The 19005-nt window shown below is 47.3% G+C and overlaps 1 protein-coding gene across 2 annotated transcripts in view; it reads right to left on the bottom strand.

Moving 5' to 3' along the window:
• The window catches only part of TSPAN7 (tetraspanin 7), an 84258-nt gene extending 65509 nt beyond the window's left edge, over window positions 1-18749 (bottom strand). For both annotated transcript variants that reach the window (XM_026047296.1, XM_026047294.1), the window contains exon 1: window positions 18632-18749. In XM_026047296.1, coding sequence (XP_025903081.1) covers window positions 18632-18712 — 81 coding nt within the window. In that variant the 5' untranslated portion in view covers window positions 18713-18749. The remainder of the gene's footprint in view (window positions 1-18631) is intronic.
• Between the last annotated feature and the right edge of the window lie 256 nt (window positions 18750-19005).

The following is a 19005-nucleotide window of genomic DNA, read 5'->3' as shown; positions in this document are numbered from 1 at the left end:
TTGGAAGCCTGGGTTCCCATTGGATGCAGGTCCTGCTCCGGAGGCAGGCACCGGGACAGAGCGGCCCCCAGCAGCTGCCCAGGCCCCAGGCTGCGCACGCCGGGCTCCCGCCGGGAGGGAGCGGCAGCAGCGCGAGCCGCTTCCCCAGTGACTGACACGCCACGATGCTGCTATTAGTGGCCTTGCAGCACGGCACCCACAAGGGGACACAAGCACTTCCAGCTAAAGGTGTTTGCTCCGTGTCCTCGATAGGCTCTCCCTTCCGCTATGCAGCCGGAATACCAGGAATACCAAATGCGGCTTTAAAATGCTGGAGCGCCGGCACATCCAAAGGTGCCGGCTTGATTAGGGCTCCGCCTGCACACGGGGCTCCGGATGGATGTCACGTGAACATTCCCTTCGGGTGGAGGCGCCGTGAGTCAGCGCACCCCCTGAGTCCCGGCATTACGGAGCGCTTGGGAAAAGGGGCCTTGCAGAGCTCCCTCCTCTCTTTCTGCCGTCAGCCACTCCGGTCTTGCTGCAGAGATCGCCCGCAGAGAGGGGCTTACAGCGGGACAGGGTGCAAGGTCCTCTTGCCTCCCTGTTTCCAAGGGGTCTCCTGCCGGGACACAGCGCCCCTGTGACCTGGGGGTCCCGCAGAGGAGGGTCTGTGCCCCCCACGCCAGGCCAGGCCGGCAGCAGCTCCCACCTGCAGGCAGGAGGCCTGACACGGTGGCCGGCACTGCCTGGCACTAAGGCCGGGCGACCCCCGGCCCCGCTTCCCACCCCAGACACGGCGCCCACCTCTTTCCGTCTGCCCACCGAGTTATTTTACTCACCGGCCAACAAATGGTTGGGTGCCCCAGGCATCAGTTTCCCTCTGCCCTTCTCTCCTCTGCTTTTTCCTTCCTTTCCCATTGTCCCCCCTCCTCCCTTGTCACTAAATCCCCCCCGTTCTGCCCTTACATCCCATCTCTGCCCGCACAAAATAATCGATGGAGGGATCGTTGGCCAGCAGATTTGTCACGGTTAGGAACAGGCTGCGGGCACTTTCAGCATCCGCAGCCACTCACAGCACAGAAGCCATTGGAAGGAGGGGGGAAAAGAAGAAAGCCCAATCCCTGCTCCAAAGCAGTCACAGCACTTACGGCAGCCTCGGAGAAACTGCTAGTAACAGCACGGCAGGCAGGGGCCACACTCAGTTTTCCTGTTTTCCCCCATCCTCACTCTTTGCCTGTACCCGTTTTTTTTAATGCAACCCTAGTGCTGATTTTATTAACAGGAGGAGGAGGAGCCGTATTCCCGCAGGCCCCGCTGCTGCTGGGCGCGCCGAGCCCGCCGGCCCCTGCACCCATCACGGCTCGGCGCGGATCGCCCCTCCACACACGACACAGACACAAACGGGGACAAAAATCACCAGGAAATCACCAGAAATCAAGTTACCTAAGGAAGGAAAATGCTTCCTTTTTTTTTTTTTCATAGGAACCATCTTTCACGCTGCTGTTTGCAGCAATGCAAGCACAGCAGATTGTTGAGTTTCACAGGCATGCTCACTCCCCTTGCCCAAAGCTATTCCTTGTTTGAAATATGCATTAGTTATGTGAAAATCCATAGCCTCTTTCTGCAACATGAAGCATATATCTTAACACATTTACAGTTACCCTCTGGTTTTCTTGCTGGTTTCAAAGTTAGGTAAAAAGCTCACGGTTCATTGCAAAAAGCCTCCCTAGTGAGTTTGGGAAAAGATCAGCAGTGGACAGTGTTATGACATGATAGTCTCTTTCCTAAACAGGTAATGAACTGTCTTTTGACCAAACTATGTCTCCACAGAAATGAACCTGCCAATTTTATCTACCAGGAAAGCCAAATTACGAGGTCAGAGTATCATTAAAAACATCTTTTCGCCTAGCAGCTTCTAATATACATGTAGATCTCTGAAAATAAAAGACGCTACATTTGAATGCCAGGGTTTAAGCTTTGGGAGGGAGATAAACTCATCCTTATTTCCCTTGAAACAGCAGTGTTGCAGTTCCAGTCCCATCTGCACAAATGAGGCCATCAGTGTAAAAGCAGGGCATGGGGCTGGGGCAATCGTTGCAGTCCGCTGCTCTGAAAATAAATTCCCTGTGGCCTACCTGTGCTGGAGCCCTCACGCGAGCGGCTGACGCGCCTCAAATCGGAACCTCGTCGATTCCTAAGGGAAAACCAATTCCAAGCGAGAAGAGCGCGGCAGTTCTTCTGTGTTAAGCATTAATTGAGGGATTCTCAATACACAGCACGAGGATGAAAACCCAAATGTAATCTATCATTTATCAACTGCAGCATTTCTGCCCATGGGCAGAAATTATATATATCTAAAATATATAAAAAGATATATATGAATAAGCCATCTCCTCAAATGGTAGAATATTACTTGACCACACCACAGAGGCACTCCAAACAGTCTACAAGTTGCATACACAGAAACTGTCAGCCCAGGCATTGAGGATCATCTGGAGTAGGGACATGTAGGGCCAGTCAGAGTGGGCAACACAGAGCTGTGAAGCAGGCGTCCACCTGAGAACCACACAGCAAGGCACAGGCAAATCTGTGCATCCCCAGTCTGCAGCTAACCAGTTCTCCCGAGATGCAGGGAAGGGCCTGTCTTTAATCATAACCGTGTTACTTCCACAACCCAGTGCCCCTGAACACTGCGACACTGGGCCAGAAGACAGATCTAGCTCAGATATAACCCCATGGTCTTTACAAAGAATTGAGCTGTGCATCCTGCTGTTTCCCAGGTTTGGCTCTTCCTTTTGTTAGAGTTGTCAGACAAAAAGGGCCTGGCCTAGAATTTCTCTCTAAAAGGTCTATCCAGCAATAGCATTTTGCAAATGTATGGCACAAAGACCACACAGTTGTCTTGCATATGATGGCCAGTTGCCTTCAGACCAAACAAACCTTGATGTGACCCTCCAGCTTCAGGCCAGCTAAGTGAAAAGGAAAAGATATGAGAGCTGAACATGGCCAATGTTGTAGCAACACTGCCCAGAGGACGGAAGTCTTATTGAGGAAGAGCTAACCACATGCCAGCCACACAGAGAAGAGCCTTTCCAGGGCAAGCAAACAGGTTTGGGAAGAAAGCTAACAGAATAAGAGCTCTTTGTGATGGAAATCTTAAATCACCTGGTAGAGAAATCTCCAAAAAACCTCAGCCTTTCCTTCATCTTGAAAACTCAGTGCAGATTCATAGAATCCTTAGTAACAAATCCAGACATTCATGTGTCTGCATTCAGCGTGGTCATCCAAAGCTCCCCTCAAGGGAGAGGTTCCCATGGCCTGTCCCTGCCAGTTCTCAAGAACATGCAGAGGAGGCACTAACGCTGGTGATGAGCCCATGCTGGTGATGAGCTTATGGTTGGACTCAATGATCTTGAGGGTCTTTTCCAGCCCTAAAGATTCTGTGATTCAGTAGAAGGTAGCAAGGCCACGGGACTCCTAAAAGCTAGTCATTTCTATGCATTGAAGTGACTGCCTCAAGGAAAAGGGCTTTCTGTGGCAGAAAACAAGTTCAGAAACACGTAATTGCCCAAAGAAGGTTTTAATTGCATTTGAGACAACTCTAGTGCCCAATGAGGCAAAAGATGTTTTAAATGGAGGAAAAGCGGTTTCCAAAACACAAAGTCTCACATTGATTTGGCAAGGTTACTGAGATGCAGTGCCCCAGATGCACCACTGGTATTCCTCTATTTGAGTGACTTCATCATTCTCTAAGATGACCACAACAGCTTCCAGCTCAGCCCATGCAGAATTGGGCTTTATACTCAACTCATGCAAGTACCAGGTGAGAGGATAAGGAAGAGGGAAAGAGAGGGAAAAGAGAAAAGTGGTTGAAGTGCTTCACTGCCTGAATTTGTCCCCCCTCCCATGGCAATTAAGATAGAGTCTTCATGGATCCTTTCCCATTGCCATTTTTTTCCTACTTACTATTTAAAAGACAGAGACCATGACAGCAGGATTGCTTACTTACTGCCCCAGGGACAGAGCCCTGTCTAAGCCCAGCTTTCGAAAGCAAAATGGTTAAGACAGCAATTCTTCCAGGTCAGGTTCAGGCAAAGCATCTTCACCTTGCTCAGCTGCCAAGGATCAGATGTCAGCCCGACAGGATCATCTCTGGTCCTCTGCAACACCACTCTCTCGGTGGTGTTTTAACTTATTTCAGCTACTCTGAATTATCAACTTACTGCAGAGAAAAGAAGCCATAATCTCACATTATCCTATAGGGGACATAAGCTCTAGTTACCTTACAGGAAGCAAGGACTGGAAACCTTTGTCCACCTGGAGGAAAGGCAGAAGATTCACATCCTACACTGGGGCTGAGGGAGAACTGCACAGACTTTTATTTTCTAAACTGGATACTCTCATGGGGGAAGAGGAAACAGGGTCCCAAAGCAACGTTTTCTTTTTCCAGGTCTGACTTTTTCAGTAAAAAGTTTCTACCATTTTTATTTATGTGAATAGGAACAGTCTTTTCCTTTCCAACAACATGGATTCATAAAGTCAAGGGAAGGCAGACACCAATTAAGATACACACTGGAAGAGCCATGGCAAAGGCCTCATCTTCCTTCATCGACGCTTCCCTCACTCCAATTACTGAGGTTGCACATGGGAAAAAAAAAGCCACTGGAGTCTGGACAGTGCTGCTTACCCAGCGTTAAGAAGACATAGAATAAAGTGCCATATAATGTCCCAGAAGGTCCCAGAATAAGAATTCTGCAGGGCATCTTCTAGGAAGTGCCACTGTTTGATGCCTCACCCTCTCCCATGTGGCCTTCTGCCCACCGTGGCTATCTAAGCAATTTAGTGTAGAACCAAGGTTAGCAGAGGAAAGAACCGGTCTGAAATTTCTAAGGCTATTTAACCCTTTTTTCTCTTTCAGCCCTGCATTACTTAAAACATTTTAAGGTGGTATTACGTGCTAGAGCATAAATGGAAGTGAGATCAGATAATGGAGCTGGCTGTTCTGCTCTATACTTACTTTGTTACACAGTACTTTAACCACAGACTAAACCAAAAAGGGGAAAAACAGCAAACACAGCAATTTTATCCAAGAAGGGATATAATTTCGACATTATTGATATAACCCAACATAAACCACACACTTGAACTTCCAAGTGCGTCGAGACTTGGCGTAAAGACCACCAAAAAGCGCGGTCCTGAACAGCCTCCCACTACTCCACTGCCAGCAGCGCTTCCTGCTGGCGCCAGCAGCGTTCCCGCCTGTGAAACACCCACACTGGGATCCGAAGCACGTATGCAGATAACACTGGCTCCAGGCCTTAGCATCTTCCCAGTCCCGGCCAGCACTGGACCATCTGTTACTACGCAGCAGGAAGCCCCTACTAGATTGGTACTAGTTCCTTACGTGATGGGGGAGAAATAAACTGCCAGCAGAAACACCATGAAGAGCTTTGGTCTAAACTACAGCAACAGCAACTAGTAATGCACCCACTGGAAAAGTATAATTTAAGACATACCAAAAAAAAAAAAAGGTGATAAAGGTACCAAAACATGAAGTAAACCACCAGCCACTCTGCATTTCTACCTCCATGACACTGCTCATGGAAGAGGAGTGGGAAACGGAAAGTATTCCACAGCTCACCTAAAATTATCTTCTGTAGGTTACAAGATCCAGGATGACAGACAAATTAATGACCTTTTGCAAGCTGAGCAGAGTCCCTGGTGGATTCCTTCCCCTCCTGTTCACCAAGGACGTACAAGAAGGTAAGAACAAAACAGTGACTGCTCTAAACTGTTCTGCTCTTCTGTCAGTCCAAACAAGCAGTAGACTAATAATAAACTACACTGAACCTTAGGATAAAGCTGCCTCATTAGTGGAAGGGGACATTAGGGAAAGAAAAAAAAAGCCAACATTCCTCCAAATCTTCTCAGCCTGAAAATGAATATTAGGATGAATTGATCATCCTTTTCATGAGCTATTCTTCCCCACCACCAACCCCGGCCAAACAACAAAACCCAACTTAACGTAAAGCTTTTCACAGCCATGGATTAACTCTGACGTAAAGCTAATGAAACCTAGCATTAGTTTCTTCCAAAAAGATTTCCCTGCAGGTGTGTTTAAAAAAAAAAGAGCCCTCAGCATGAACAAACTTCCTTCTTTTTGAAGAAATCCCAGAATTAAATTCTTCCTCTGAGCAGTAACTTATTGCAAACCCTTATCCATACAACCTATTCTCATCTTAAACAGCAGTTTTGGAACCTCGTTCTGCCCTTTCTAGCACCACAGAGCCTGAGCCCCAGCGGGTGCTACCTGGTCCTGCATTACGGCCGGCTCCTGAGAGCTGCCCTGCTTGTGCTCTGTGCTTGCATGCACTCAAACTGATCATCAAAACCTACCCAGAAGTCTTCCTAACTGTCACAGCACCCCCTTCAAAAGTAAATCAGAGTTAAATTCTTCTTTGGCTAAAAAGAAAATCCAATTCTTAGGAGCACTTGACAACCTCATACATAAAATCTGTGACAGAATCACAAATCACCAAATGCTGCATACTGGTCTGTAACCAGGGCTCCATGTTAGCAAATGTTCTCCATAGCTTAATGTCCAAAGAGAAAAGCAACCTTGTAGCTTGCTCTGGAGGTGAGCATTTAAATTTGACCTTGCTTGTCACATTTGGGCCAGATCGCCCTGAAGAAAACAGATCACTGGTACTTAGCACAAAGAGGATGAGGCTGTTTCTAAGTAGGCACACGAGCTTCCTTCCTCCGAGGTCAGCAAACACTTCTGGCTCTGCAGACAAAGGGGCTTTCAAAGCAGAGGTGATATCCATCTGCAGAAATGGTTCCTTGAAGGAAACCATTCCTGTGCTCTGCACAAGGAAAAACTCATTTTTCCCCACCGCAAAGCTTGTCCAATCCATGAGGGGAGGAAAACTGCCTGGCAGGTCTCCAGCCATGGAAGTCCCCTCAGCTGGGGCACTCTGGGGCAGAGCAGCCCCTGTCCCCACGCGCTGACAGCTCTGCTCCCCATGCCCAGGACAGCACCAAGTGCCCTCCCTCTGCAGCCCCTCTGTGGATACGATTTCCACATGAGGAAGGATCACAGTGTATCAGCTCCCAGCTCAGATGCAGACAAATGCTCCACCCAGTAAACCCTCTGCACAAACAGTATTTGAAGGCTTAGTTTCCAAGTAAGTGCTTCTCAAGAGTAGCAAAATCAAAGGGCAACCAAAAAAAAACAAAGTCTGGAGACAGAACTTTGCTAGTCTTCTGTCTTCACAGAGAAAGGTGGGCACAGATCTATCCTGCTGAGATACCCAGCACACAACTGACAGAGAAACCCTCCTGGTCCCAGCTCTAGTCCTGCCATTAGCTCTGGAGCCAATGTGTAGCAAGTCACAAGTCTCTGCTGCAATTTACCACAGAAAACAGTATTTGTTGCATGAACCTTTGCATCACAAGCCCCAGCAAACTGAGAAATGAAACCTAACAATATTAGTAATAAATAAGTATATGTTTCTGTATTTGCTCCACTATTAATTAAACTAACCATAATACCTATGCTCCTTTATCTTAAATGAAATATGTTTGTGATTTCCGAGTAATTCTCACCCAGACAGGAGGACAGAAATTCCTACATCACTTAAAATACATTTAGATAACACAAAATAATCTGAGTTTGAGTAAGACCAGGTACCAATAGGCACTGCAGGTTTAAGATCACATTTACCAGCCTTACTTTGAGCAATGAAGAGAAAAGGGAAAAGAACAGGAGCAGGCTATGGAAATTCTGTGCTATACATGCCAGAAAAGCCTTGTTTTCACCAAACCTGAGTATTACACAAACTAAATTTTAAAATTCCACCTGATTAAGGTTTTAAAAATATCACTGGTTCTTTCACTCAATTTCAAGACAGTAAGACAGTCATTTATGGTTTCTACTGATTTAAATGAGGGTAAGATGACCCTGCAAGATACTTCGTACAATTCAGATGGAGAAAGCTCAGGCCCAACCACACACAATCACCAATCTCAGCAAATTTCACCCTTCTTATAACGTCATTTTTCTTCGTGTTCTTTTGCTTACCAGTACTGTACTCACATACGATACAGAAAAACTGCTTTCAGAGGGCAACTGTTATTGCCACACAGACTCAGGCTTGGGTATATGATTGATCTGACAGGGCATGGGTCTAGAAAAAAAGAAATGAGTTAAGTAATCCTCACTGATAAGGTAAATTTTATTTTTATACCATAAATAGCTTGAGAATGTGCCCAAGAGTAAAGATTTAGCATGAAAATTTAAAAGAAAAATAAAAATCTTCTCAATGCCCTTTAGATTCAGAGGTCTGCCATCTTATGTATTTTATATATTCAGTGTGGCTGGAAAAAATAGGAAGTCATTTTAGTCTGACACCTGGCACAAATCTGCCAGGCTGAGCACTTCATGAAATTAAAAGAATAAATCATTTGAGTGGTTGCAGCAGTGCTACATTTTTGATCATTTGGGGATCATACTGTTCTAGGAAACAGCACAGCTCCTTACTTTAACACTGGATATTCTTCAGGGTACAGGGATTAATCCCTTTTGGTCCCTTCGCAATCTGCGGTCAGCGAGTAAGGGGGAAGGGAATACTTTAAATAAGACACTTCGGTTAAAAAATAGCTATGGTGCAGCCTGATCAGGTTTCAGTAAGGCCAGGTTTGCCTTAAGTGAAAAAAATATATATATGCTTTAATATTACCGGTATATAATACAAGCTCAAAGAAAATTGAGGCAACTTCTCCACATTGTTCTGCACCATTTCACTATTTGCAAATTGGCTCTCCCACAGACACCTCTATTTTAAGGAGCACGGCCACCTTTCCCATAAGAAAGCAACTGGCTGTTGCTTATAAAGCACGACAGCTGTGGAAGTGGGAGGCTTTCTTTCTGTGGCCGGTTTCAGCCTTAAAGAAAAAAAAAAACAGAAAGAAAAGCAATGTCTGGATGAGACCCTGTCCTTGGGGCCGCACTCGGTGGAGCCGGCACGTTTCCCACAGCCTCCCGAGAGGAAGGCCGGGCCGCGGCAGGCCCCGGGGCCCGGGCAGGCCGAGGGCGGCCCTGCGCCTCATGGCGCACAGGCCGCAGCTCCCCGTGGAAACATGGAAACATGGAAACGTGGCCCCGCGGCCCACAGAAAGGCTGCACGCTCCTGCCCACCACCCTACAAACAAGCCCGCAGTCCTGCCCCCATGGCCCCTGCCCCTCACATTTTTGAGAGGCCGGCCCTGCCGGGTGTAAATCCTCATCCTGGCATGTTGCGTCACTCCGCTTTATGAAAACCGGCAGCAAAGAATAAATTTGGCCTTGGCTGGAATGTTTCAGGAAGCAAAGCTGAAATGCTCCTGATAGCCCATTCCCTGGCACTGAGAGCTTCTGGTTCTTTCTTCATTAGTTTTTAAATCATACTCGCATAGTAATAAAGTTGGAGTCTGCTCTACAGCAGCCTGTAAGATGCTCTGGTGCAAGAGAGCTCAGTTTCAGCCTCTAGGACACCCTACTTGCATGATCCATCTCAGTGTTTTTTTTCCTAAAATACACCAGGAGAAAGTCGGTCTCAGACAATACACAAGGTAATGCTGCTATCAACTAGCTACTGCAAATTGTGTCTGCTTCACCCAGCTCACACAGCCACACCAAAAGCAGCTCTGATGAAATGCAAAAATGGCAGCAGTGACCCATAAAAAGAGCAGGAGTTAAAAGAAAAACGCTGAAACACTTATAAAACAATGTTAGTTGTTGGGTTCCTGCAAGACTTGTATTTTGCAGGCAGGTTGAACGGGGCTGCATCTGCAGTCAGTGCTCACAGGCACGAGGAAGCTCTACACCCCACGCGGTGCAGCTGAAGCAGCAAAACTGGTCACTTCAGCGGGATGCAGAAATTAAAGCGAACTTGAGGATACTGAGGGTGACTTAGGTGTATTTCAGTTTCCTGTTTGTTTTCAAAGGGGGAAAAGAGTGACATACATTTAATTATGTTACCCTTCCAAGCCTAATTAGAAATGTTTAAATGTCAAGTGCTATTGAAGTGAACGGCATATAGGTAGACTGGGTTCCCATCTTCCATTCTCTCACCTTATTCTCACAAGAATGTTACCTTACTCTCACAAGAATAAAAGCCACAACTTTCCTGACAAACTGGGTTGATTTGTTGCTTTTTTGGCAGTAACCTGGGAGGCTGTTATGGAATACGATGGAAACCATCGGATTCCCAGGAAAAATATAAACTGCAAGATCTATCACTTTTCTCTCCATTCACTATATTCACATCAAACAGCTTTTGAAATTCCTCTCAATGCATTTCTGTGACAGAAGGTCATATTTGACTCTAAATGACCTTCTAAATAGAACCCCTTGAAAGATCAGAGCAGGCCATTTGAACAGCTCCAGGCAAGACGCACATAATGATTCACCTTCACCCGTTACCTTCTTTAAGAGCCAAAAAAAATCCCCTGCACACTCAGGTTCTCCATTCCCTGTTACGGACTTCCATCCCCAACACAAACATCCCCATTACAACTTAGAAGGCAGCACACTTCATGTACCAAATGGCAAGCCGTGGCTGAGCAAATCCCAAAGCCTAGCTACAGAAATGGATGTAGACACTACCTGGCACATGGGGAAATTTCTTATTTCCTTGAAGAATTTGTTTTGTTAGATTTCCCAAGCCACAGAGAGGTTCCATCCCTGAGAGACCTACTTCCCTCATAAATCTGGGCATTTGATACAGCTCCATTTCCAACAGGATATCTGAAAACTTTTTCAGCTCATCAATTGTTTCTGGAAACAAAGGTGACTGCTTTTTTTTTTTTTCATTTTCTCTTGCCAGAAATGTTATAAGGAATTTTGTAAAATCTTCAAAATCGTTGCCAGACAGCGAGCAACATATTGTAAACTCTGTCCAAAAAGACAAACATTTTTAAAGCCTACCAAAGTACTAAATCAGCAAGGTCTAGCTGAAGTTTCAACTAGCTGCAAGGGGCTGCAAGTTAGTTGCAAGGAGTATGCTCAGGTCCTTGCAGCAGGATTGATTTCCAGTGTGCTAGGGGCCAGTTTCAAATACACTTTGCTGGAGATGTTCAGAACAATTTTCTTTTCGCATGTAATACATTTTCTAATGCTCTACCTATAAATCTCACCAGGATCAAGTTGCTGAAGAAGCTGTTAGCTTCATTGATAGCATCACTCCTGTGGCATGCACAGGGTCGAGTCGTTTATTTACACTGAAGGGTATTAAAGCACTGAGGAGCTGTATGGGTCCTACAGCAGAAGCTTCCTTCACTTCCCGTTTTAGGGAAAGGGTAAGTGCTCTTCTCCCTGTGCTGCTTATGAGATTCCACCCTTGCCTTCCCTCTCATCCTTTTCCCCTGCACCATATGCACACACCACCTATTCCTTCAGATGTGCTCCTGAGATTCGAAGGCATTTGCTAACTAATTCCAGCACCTCACACTCTCCTAGCAAAGAGATTCTTGAAACAAAACAACAACAAAAAAAGCTTGGATTTATAATAACACTCAAACTGATCCATCCAAACCAACAGACTGATGCTCCTGGCCAGCCCTGGCTGTGCCGTGGGCCCCCAGCTGGGCACGGGCAGTGAGGCCGCTTGGCATCGGGGCAGCAGATCCCAGGCTGCTCTACCCTGGTCCCTGAAGAGGAACCAAACCCAAGGGCAGGCGATACCTGAACTCTGCACGGGGCAATTCAGGGAGCTGCGGGAAGGGTTGCTCGGGCTGCGGATTTCAGCATGGCCCCCAAGCCAAGATTTTGTGGGGAGAAGAACATTTGGAAACATCTTGCAGAGCACTATGTAGTTTACAGCAAAATTAAACAGCAGCACTTGTAGTATTTTATTACAGCTCTTAAAAGCCTTGTGGCCTGCTCCCAGAGCTCAGAGAAGGAGTTCAGCTATGCAAAAATGGTAATGCAGTTAGACATGAGCATGGCCCGCTTCTTCCTTTGCCTCAGAGTTCCTTTAGGAGCAGAGAAATTCAAATGCTTCCCTCTTACAACCCCCAAAGTGTTAAAGGCATTCCCTGCAGAAAATGCAACCCATCTGCCCATCAGTGAAAGAAAGCTAAGGGGGAAAAGAGGGCTGCTCTATAGATGCAAAAAGTCTATATGCTGACAGGTGATTATATACTATTTAATAGTGATAAGCCTAAAGAAAGGGCAAGGCAGTATTCAAATAAAAACGGCTTTACATTAATGGTCATCCCCTTCTTCCTCAGATGACTTAGAGTCTTCCTTGTATATCCCCTTTTCAAGATTCAACCACCTATATCTGTAACGCACCAACTTCAACAGTATTTTCATCCTCCAACTCAATGGATGCAGAAGAGACTCGTTACTGTAGGAGAACAAACATCTCCAAAAGAAACCTCATTTGAGTCAAAAAGTGTGGGTAAGATTGAAGAAAAAGTTTAAACAGGCTCACATGCACAAATCACCTTACCTGCACATAAATTTATAGGAGAGTTAAAACAACAAAAAAAAAAGGTGATAAAATTCCAGAGATGGAGATGACTAGCAGGAGCAGGTAATCTAATTTACCTCCCTGACAGCACAGGGAATTGATAAATACTCACATAATCAGAGATCTAATCGGGCTCATGAATCCATTTGAAACTTCATCCTGGGTTACCTGTGGTCATTCCCTCCATTTCCTTGACAAGCAAGGTCTACAATATCATACTAGCATTCCAGAAAAGGGACTATCCGGTGCTCTTGACTGAGTAAGTAGAGCCAGGAACAAAACCTGCTGAGCACTCCTCCCTACCACTTCCACTTGTATTATTTATACTATATATGTATGTATATTATTTATACTATATATGCTAGTTCGCATATATGTCCCATGTCTTCCCAAACACAAATACCACTTCTCCCTCTTCACCAGTCCAAAGTGACTTGTTACTATCCCCAAACTAGACAGCAGTCAAGGTCCCCTCTCTGAGAGGAAGCTGTACAGGGTATTAGGGGCTATCTCCTGAAGACAGAATCGCAGGTACAGAGACAACAAGACAACAACAGAGCATTTAGTCAACCACAGTGTCTATTACTCCCTTGAATGAGCTACTCCTATCCATGATTCTACTTTGTATCATACACACAAAAATTTTAGGACCAGGAGGAGGCATCAGCAATGCAAAACCTATGCAGGTTTGCCAACGTGCCTGCTACAGAGCATGCAGGTTGACTAATCTTATAAAACCAATTTGCTGCCAAGAAAGGGCATCTGTTCATCCCCAACCTTCCCATCCACATTTCATTCCACAGCAGGAGGCAGAGAACTTCCTTAGCACTTAATTCTGAGGAAATCTCTATGAAACCGTTGCAGGACCTTGGGCTTACTGGAGTTGTTACGTTGGCATGGCCCTCCTTGGTTAGGGGTATACTTAAGAATTTGTTAAACCCAGCTTTAATAAAAACAAAAAACATAAAACCCACTATAAAAATACTTCAAATTAGGTCAAATTGGGTAAGTATGCCAAAAGTGAATCTTAAAAGCTATGTTTTTAACACCACCTATCATCTTTTTTTAATCCCATTATTTATTTACTGAACAGATTTCACCCTGGGCTGGGTTCACGAGAAGACACCATTACCTTTAATTTTTCATGTATGTCATTAAGAGAACAGAATTGGAAATAACTGACTTAAGGTGGCAACGGCATGAAGTTTTTCTCTTAACTGTGGTGCATTTTAAATCCATCCTGACTATGAATCTCAAAAATACTGTAGTTCTGAAAGTACCATTTTGCTGGATTGCAGGTTACTAAGTACCTACAACAGCACTGCTTTGCAGAAGCTCTGTGATTTCACAGGAATCATGATTTTGCGGGAAGGGAACCGCCAAAAGGCACACAAAGCCAAGCCACATGGGAAAGCACGAATGTTTCCTAAAATGTTTCCTTCAAAAGTGCCTGCTAGCACTTATTAGAAAAATGCGGGGAGGCATGGGGAGCAGGAGGGGGAGATGACATGATGGCATGAGCCTGGTAGCAGGTATTCGGAAGAACAGGCACGTGGAGAGCAGTGCAGAAGCCTGGGAAAGACGTTCTGGGGAAAAAATAGTAATTTCAATAACTTGACCAGACACTCACAGCAAAGATGATTAATGCTCAAAGGGACATGCAAAGTTGATCCCATATTATAATGCACAGCTTGAACTGCTGTATTGGCTGATGGGTCAGCAATTTGGCCATAAATTCGTGCTACAGAGCAAGCTCCCATGCTCGTCCTTTGCCTGAGAATGTTTCCCAGAAAATATCTCTGCAAGCTCCTGAAATTGTAACCATCCTGAAATTGCAACCAAGAGCTCACCCAAACAGCAACAGCATTTGGACTTCAAATCCCAGGACCGGGAATGTTCCAGAAGCGTCGGCAGGACAAAAGGGCTCCCAACGGTCTGCTCTAAAACCCGCTCTTCTGCCCGTGCCCAGGCGCGGGCGGCCCCTCGAGCGCGCAGTGTGGGGCAGGGCCGGTGGGGCCGGCAGGCCTGGCGCCAGCGGGAAGCAGCGCCGGGCCCCCCCGCTCAGCCCCCGCCGCTGACCTCGTTTGCTGGCAGCCCGGGAGATGGCGGAGATGCCGCGTTTGCTCTCGGCTGCCGCGTTTGCTCTGGGTGCCCACCTCCCCGCTGCCCTCGCTCCATGCGGGCCTGCGCAGACGGCAGCGCGCAGCACCCGCTCCTACCCACCTCACCCCTCTGCTAGCATCCCTCGGCACAGGCATCAGGGAAACGGACGACAGGAAGCACAAAAACAAGGATTTTCAGCTCTCTCTTCAGCTGGTGTGGATACTATTGCAGCAGCCTCTGTATGGGGACCAAGCACCCACGGCCCCAGCTCTGCCCCGCGGTCAAGTGGCACTGACCTGTCCTGCCACGGTCAGTCCATGGTCCTCCTGTCAACATGCGAGGGGACCCCTGAGGGTGGGCAGATCTGTTTTCCCAGAAAAAAAAAATGTGGAAATCTAAACTATTATCGCTGCAAAACAGTGTCTTAGTCGTTATTTTATCACATGCCAAGTTTAATATCTGAAAAAGTGATCTTTGTTGAAAGATGCTCCTCAGTTCCGGCCGGAAGATGCTCTTCAATTCAATGATCCGCCTTGCGCTCAAATGGAAGCTCTGCTTATGAGGTTTTATTACATGAATTAGAAGAAAGAAATCCCCACACCAGGCACAATGATACAAAGCCCTCATTCTAGTGTGAGGTATTTCATAGAGCAGGACAGGGGAAAAAAAATTAGAAAATAATCACTTTGCTGCGGTGTCTTTTGGGGCTAATGTTAAGCTTTGAGTATAAGACTGAACCTGCTTTACGCAGCACTGTAACTTGAACAACCAATACACACACCCTCAAAATCTCCTCCCAAAACAGACTGAGGCAGGCTCTTATTTTGCTCTTGAAATAATGTAAGTTCATTGCAAAAGGTCTGAGATATAAGAATACATATATTTTAAGGCAGAAGACAACTTAGGAACTAGATAAATAAAAGGTACTGATAGCTTTTTAAAGGTTTCATTCCTCTATAGAAAATCCAAAATTCACATTCCTTTAAATAAAAGACAGGTTATATCTCAGGTTTTTATGCATGTAGTAGTTTATGCTACGCAAAAAGAGACAAATAAAAATAGTTAACAGTCAAGCAGTGCTTTTATTGCCTGTTTCAATTTACTACCTCCAAATCAGATGCGTTCAGTACAGAATTCTGATTAGGAAAGAAATGGCTGCTGAATTTTTATTATTATGTCCCTTAAGGACTAAAAGAGGTAACCCTAGGCATTTAATGTGTACGATGAATAACAGCACATATGAGCACATAAAAAGCTTGTTATCTCTGTTTATGGATTTTTTCTACCACGTTCACACATTTATGGAAAGAAGTTGAGAGGTATGGGGGGAGAGGGGATTTGCAGCAGAAGCTACCAAAATAACAAAATAGTGTTAAATAAAACCAAATTGAAAAGGAACAAGCAGTACTCTGTACAAAATCTAAGTAAGCCATGTCTCCTCATCAACCCTCTGCAACTCCTGCGTTAGAGCCTCATTTAGTGTTTATTCAGAAAGCCTTCATCTACAGCCCTCTCACCCACTGATAAAAAAGCAGTTCAGATTTCGGTCTGACAAATTATCACTCATCATGGGAACATGCTGCATACATAGATTTTCTGCTTTCATAAACCACATAAACACAGACGGCTCCCTCTGGACTTTTCAAAACATCTCACCAGATTCAACCCAGCATTTTCTCCCTTTTGTTCCTCATATCACAAGCCATAAGCTCCATACGTCCTTATCCAAAGGACTTCCACCACATGCTCCTCAGCCACAGACACACTCTCATCTGTGTGTTATATTGCCACCTCTATCTCCACGGCTGTAAAAAACAGACAACTCCTCAAAGCAGCTGAGCAATGCAGGATTTTCTCCTTCAGAAACCAGCTCATAACCTCCTAAACACCCAGGCAAACCACTCTGCAAACCAATAGTTTCTGGCACTGGCATGCCACATGATATGGACATGATCCACATGATATGCATCAGTTATTTAGATAAATAAATTTTCTCCTTTAATCCTTTTGAAGGACCAAAAATGTAAGTCCTTTTCTTCTTTTGTTTCTCCTGGGCTAAAAGTAGGAACAAATAATTTGAGGTCTGCTCTCCAATACTCTGGACCTTTACCAGATCCTTGGCTGACTTTTCCCTTTGGGATGTGCCTTGATTTCTCTAGGTTGGTGCCACATGATGTTGAGAAAACACAACTCCAACCATAGTGGGAAGGAAATTAATCGTTTTTTGTTCGTGGTTGCAGTAGTCTGTTTTGCTTCCTTTTCCAGGCACATGGAAGAGGACAAACAGGCAAACACACCCCGATGGCATTAAGTGCTTGGAAGAGCCATGCGAATGGACCCTGTCCTCCTGAAGACCAGTACCCCACCAACACAGACACGTTGTTATGGCCCAAACCAGAGCACTTCTCTGTCATTTACCCTACGACATCACAGCTGCCAACCTGGCCTGGCACCAGTACAACCCCGAGCACCAATTCCCTTGGCCAGCTGCTTGGCTCAATGTACAATTCTCTCTTTCTTCTCCGAATGAGATTAGCGTTCATGAAATGCACCAGCTTGACGGTCTTGCCGATTTGAGTCTTCCAATTACTCAGGATACAACATCCCTGCTAAAAAGGCATCATCTGGACATTTGGAAAGACACCGTGAATCCAGGAGGCTCCCTGCAGCTGCTCGTTGACCACAGGAGGACGCGGGGATTCGCCCAGAGCCCCCACGCGCTGGGAAGGATGAGCCTGAGCACTGTGGTCAGTGCACAAACTTAGCCGCTTACCCACCTGGGATTAGCAAGGGGCAGCTACGTGCCAACAGCAAAAAGCAGGGGATGATTCCGGCTTCCTGACTGTTTTAGTCATGGGACCCATTTGCTCAGGCTACCACCAAAATTGCCAGAGAGGAGAGAACAGGTTTGACAGCGTGGCAGTGAAGACAACATGGGGGCACTGCCATGGATTAGCAGGACAGCTTGTGGCTGGGCTGGTGTTTCTTTCAAAGAAAAAGGCATATGAAGTTAAGAGAGACGGAGAAGAGTCAGGGGCTCACTGTAAAGCTCGCCACTGCGACGAAGAGGTCATTCCTATCTCAGAAGGAGTTTTTAAGCAGAATGATACAACACAAACGAGTGACTGTATTTCTCCCACGCCATAAAGCTATTAAAAGGGTAATAGGGAAGGAGCGAGCCTGGGTAGGGAGTGACGAGCCCAGGCACGGAGCGATGAGCCTGGGCACGGAGCGATGAGCCCGCCGGTGCCGGCGATGGGCAGATGAGGATGGGCAGATGCCGGTTCCCGACGGCGCCGTTACCGCGGGCTGTCACCGCGAACCATTTCAGGAAGGTCTTTAAACCTGCGGGCTGCTGCCCCAGCGCAACGCCGCTTGCGCCCACCATCTGCTGAGTAACAGCGTCGGGGCACCACCAAAAAAATGCATATATACATACACACACACATATATATATATAAAAAATACATATAGGTATACTATGTACTACATAGATTTATACATAAATTGGGTATCTCCGGGCTCCGGGGGGGGGGTGCCTGGAAAGCCAGGGCCTCCGCCGGTCGCTGCGAACAACTCCATTAATGCATCTGGGTCACCCAAAAGCGGCTCCCCGGGGCCGGCGCCGGGTTACACAACGCGCCCCCGGCGCCGGGACCGCAGCAAGGGCTCCCGCGGCGCCCACCCCGCCGGGGAGCCGGCTCGCGGGCAGATTTAAGGTTAATCAATGCCTTAAACGACGAGTCCGAGCGGCGGGAGCGCTCGGCGGGGCTGGAGGGGCCCCTTGCGGCGACCCCCCCGCCCCGCTCCAAGCGGGAAGCGGCCGGGAACGGGGCGCCGCTGCGGGCAGCGGGGTCACCCTGGCCGCAGCGCCGCCGCAGCGGCCCGCAAGAACACCCCCAAATGCTAATAACAAAATCAGACAAAATTATGTATCTCCGTGTACATGTGCGAAGCGCAGCGGCGAGCCGGCGAGAAGGCGGCGCGGAGGCGCGGGCAGGTGCGGGGGGGTCCCCGCGGGGCGCACTCACCCAGAAGACGAAGGAGTAGATGATGAGCAGGGTTTTGAGACACGTTATCACGGGTTTGGTCTCCATTCTCCTCGATGCCATAATACTGAGATCCCTCCCGGCTGCCGGCTGCGCGCGGGGAGGGACGCGCGGGGGGAGGGACGGGGGGATGGCGCGGGGGGAGGAGGAGGCGGAGGGAGGTGAGCTCAGCTCAGCTCAGCTCAGCTCAGCTCAGCGCCGAGCCCGCTCCGCAGCGCCCCGCTCCCGCACCGCCAGCGCCGGCCCCGCCGGGGGCAGCGGCGGCCGCGGCACCTGCGGAGGGAGCCGCGCGCGGCTCGGGAAATGGCGGCCGCGCCGGGCGGCGGCGGGGCCTGCGCGGCGGCCATGGCGGCCGC

The sequence above is a fragment of the Nothoprocta perdicaria genome, unplaced genomic scaffold (assembly GCF_003342845.1).
Source record: "Nothoprocta perdicaria isolate Ctin4 unplaced genomic scaffold, notPer1 scaffold_49, whole genome shotgun sequence".
NCBI lineage: Eukaryota > Metazoa > Chordata > Aves > Tinamiformes > Tinamidae > Nothoprocta > Nothoprocta perdicaria.
The sequence above is the reverse complement of the archived record's forward strand: the minus strand, read 5'-3'. Positions and strand labels throughout refer to the sequence as shown.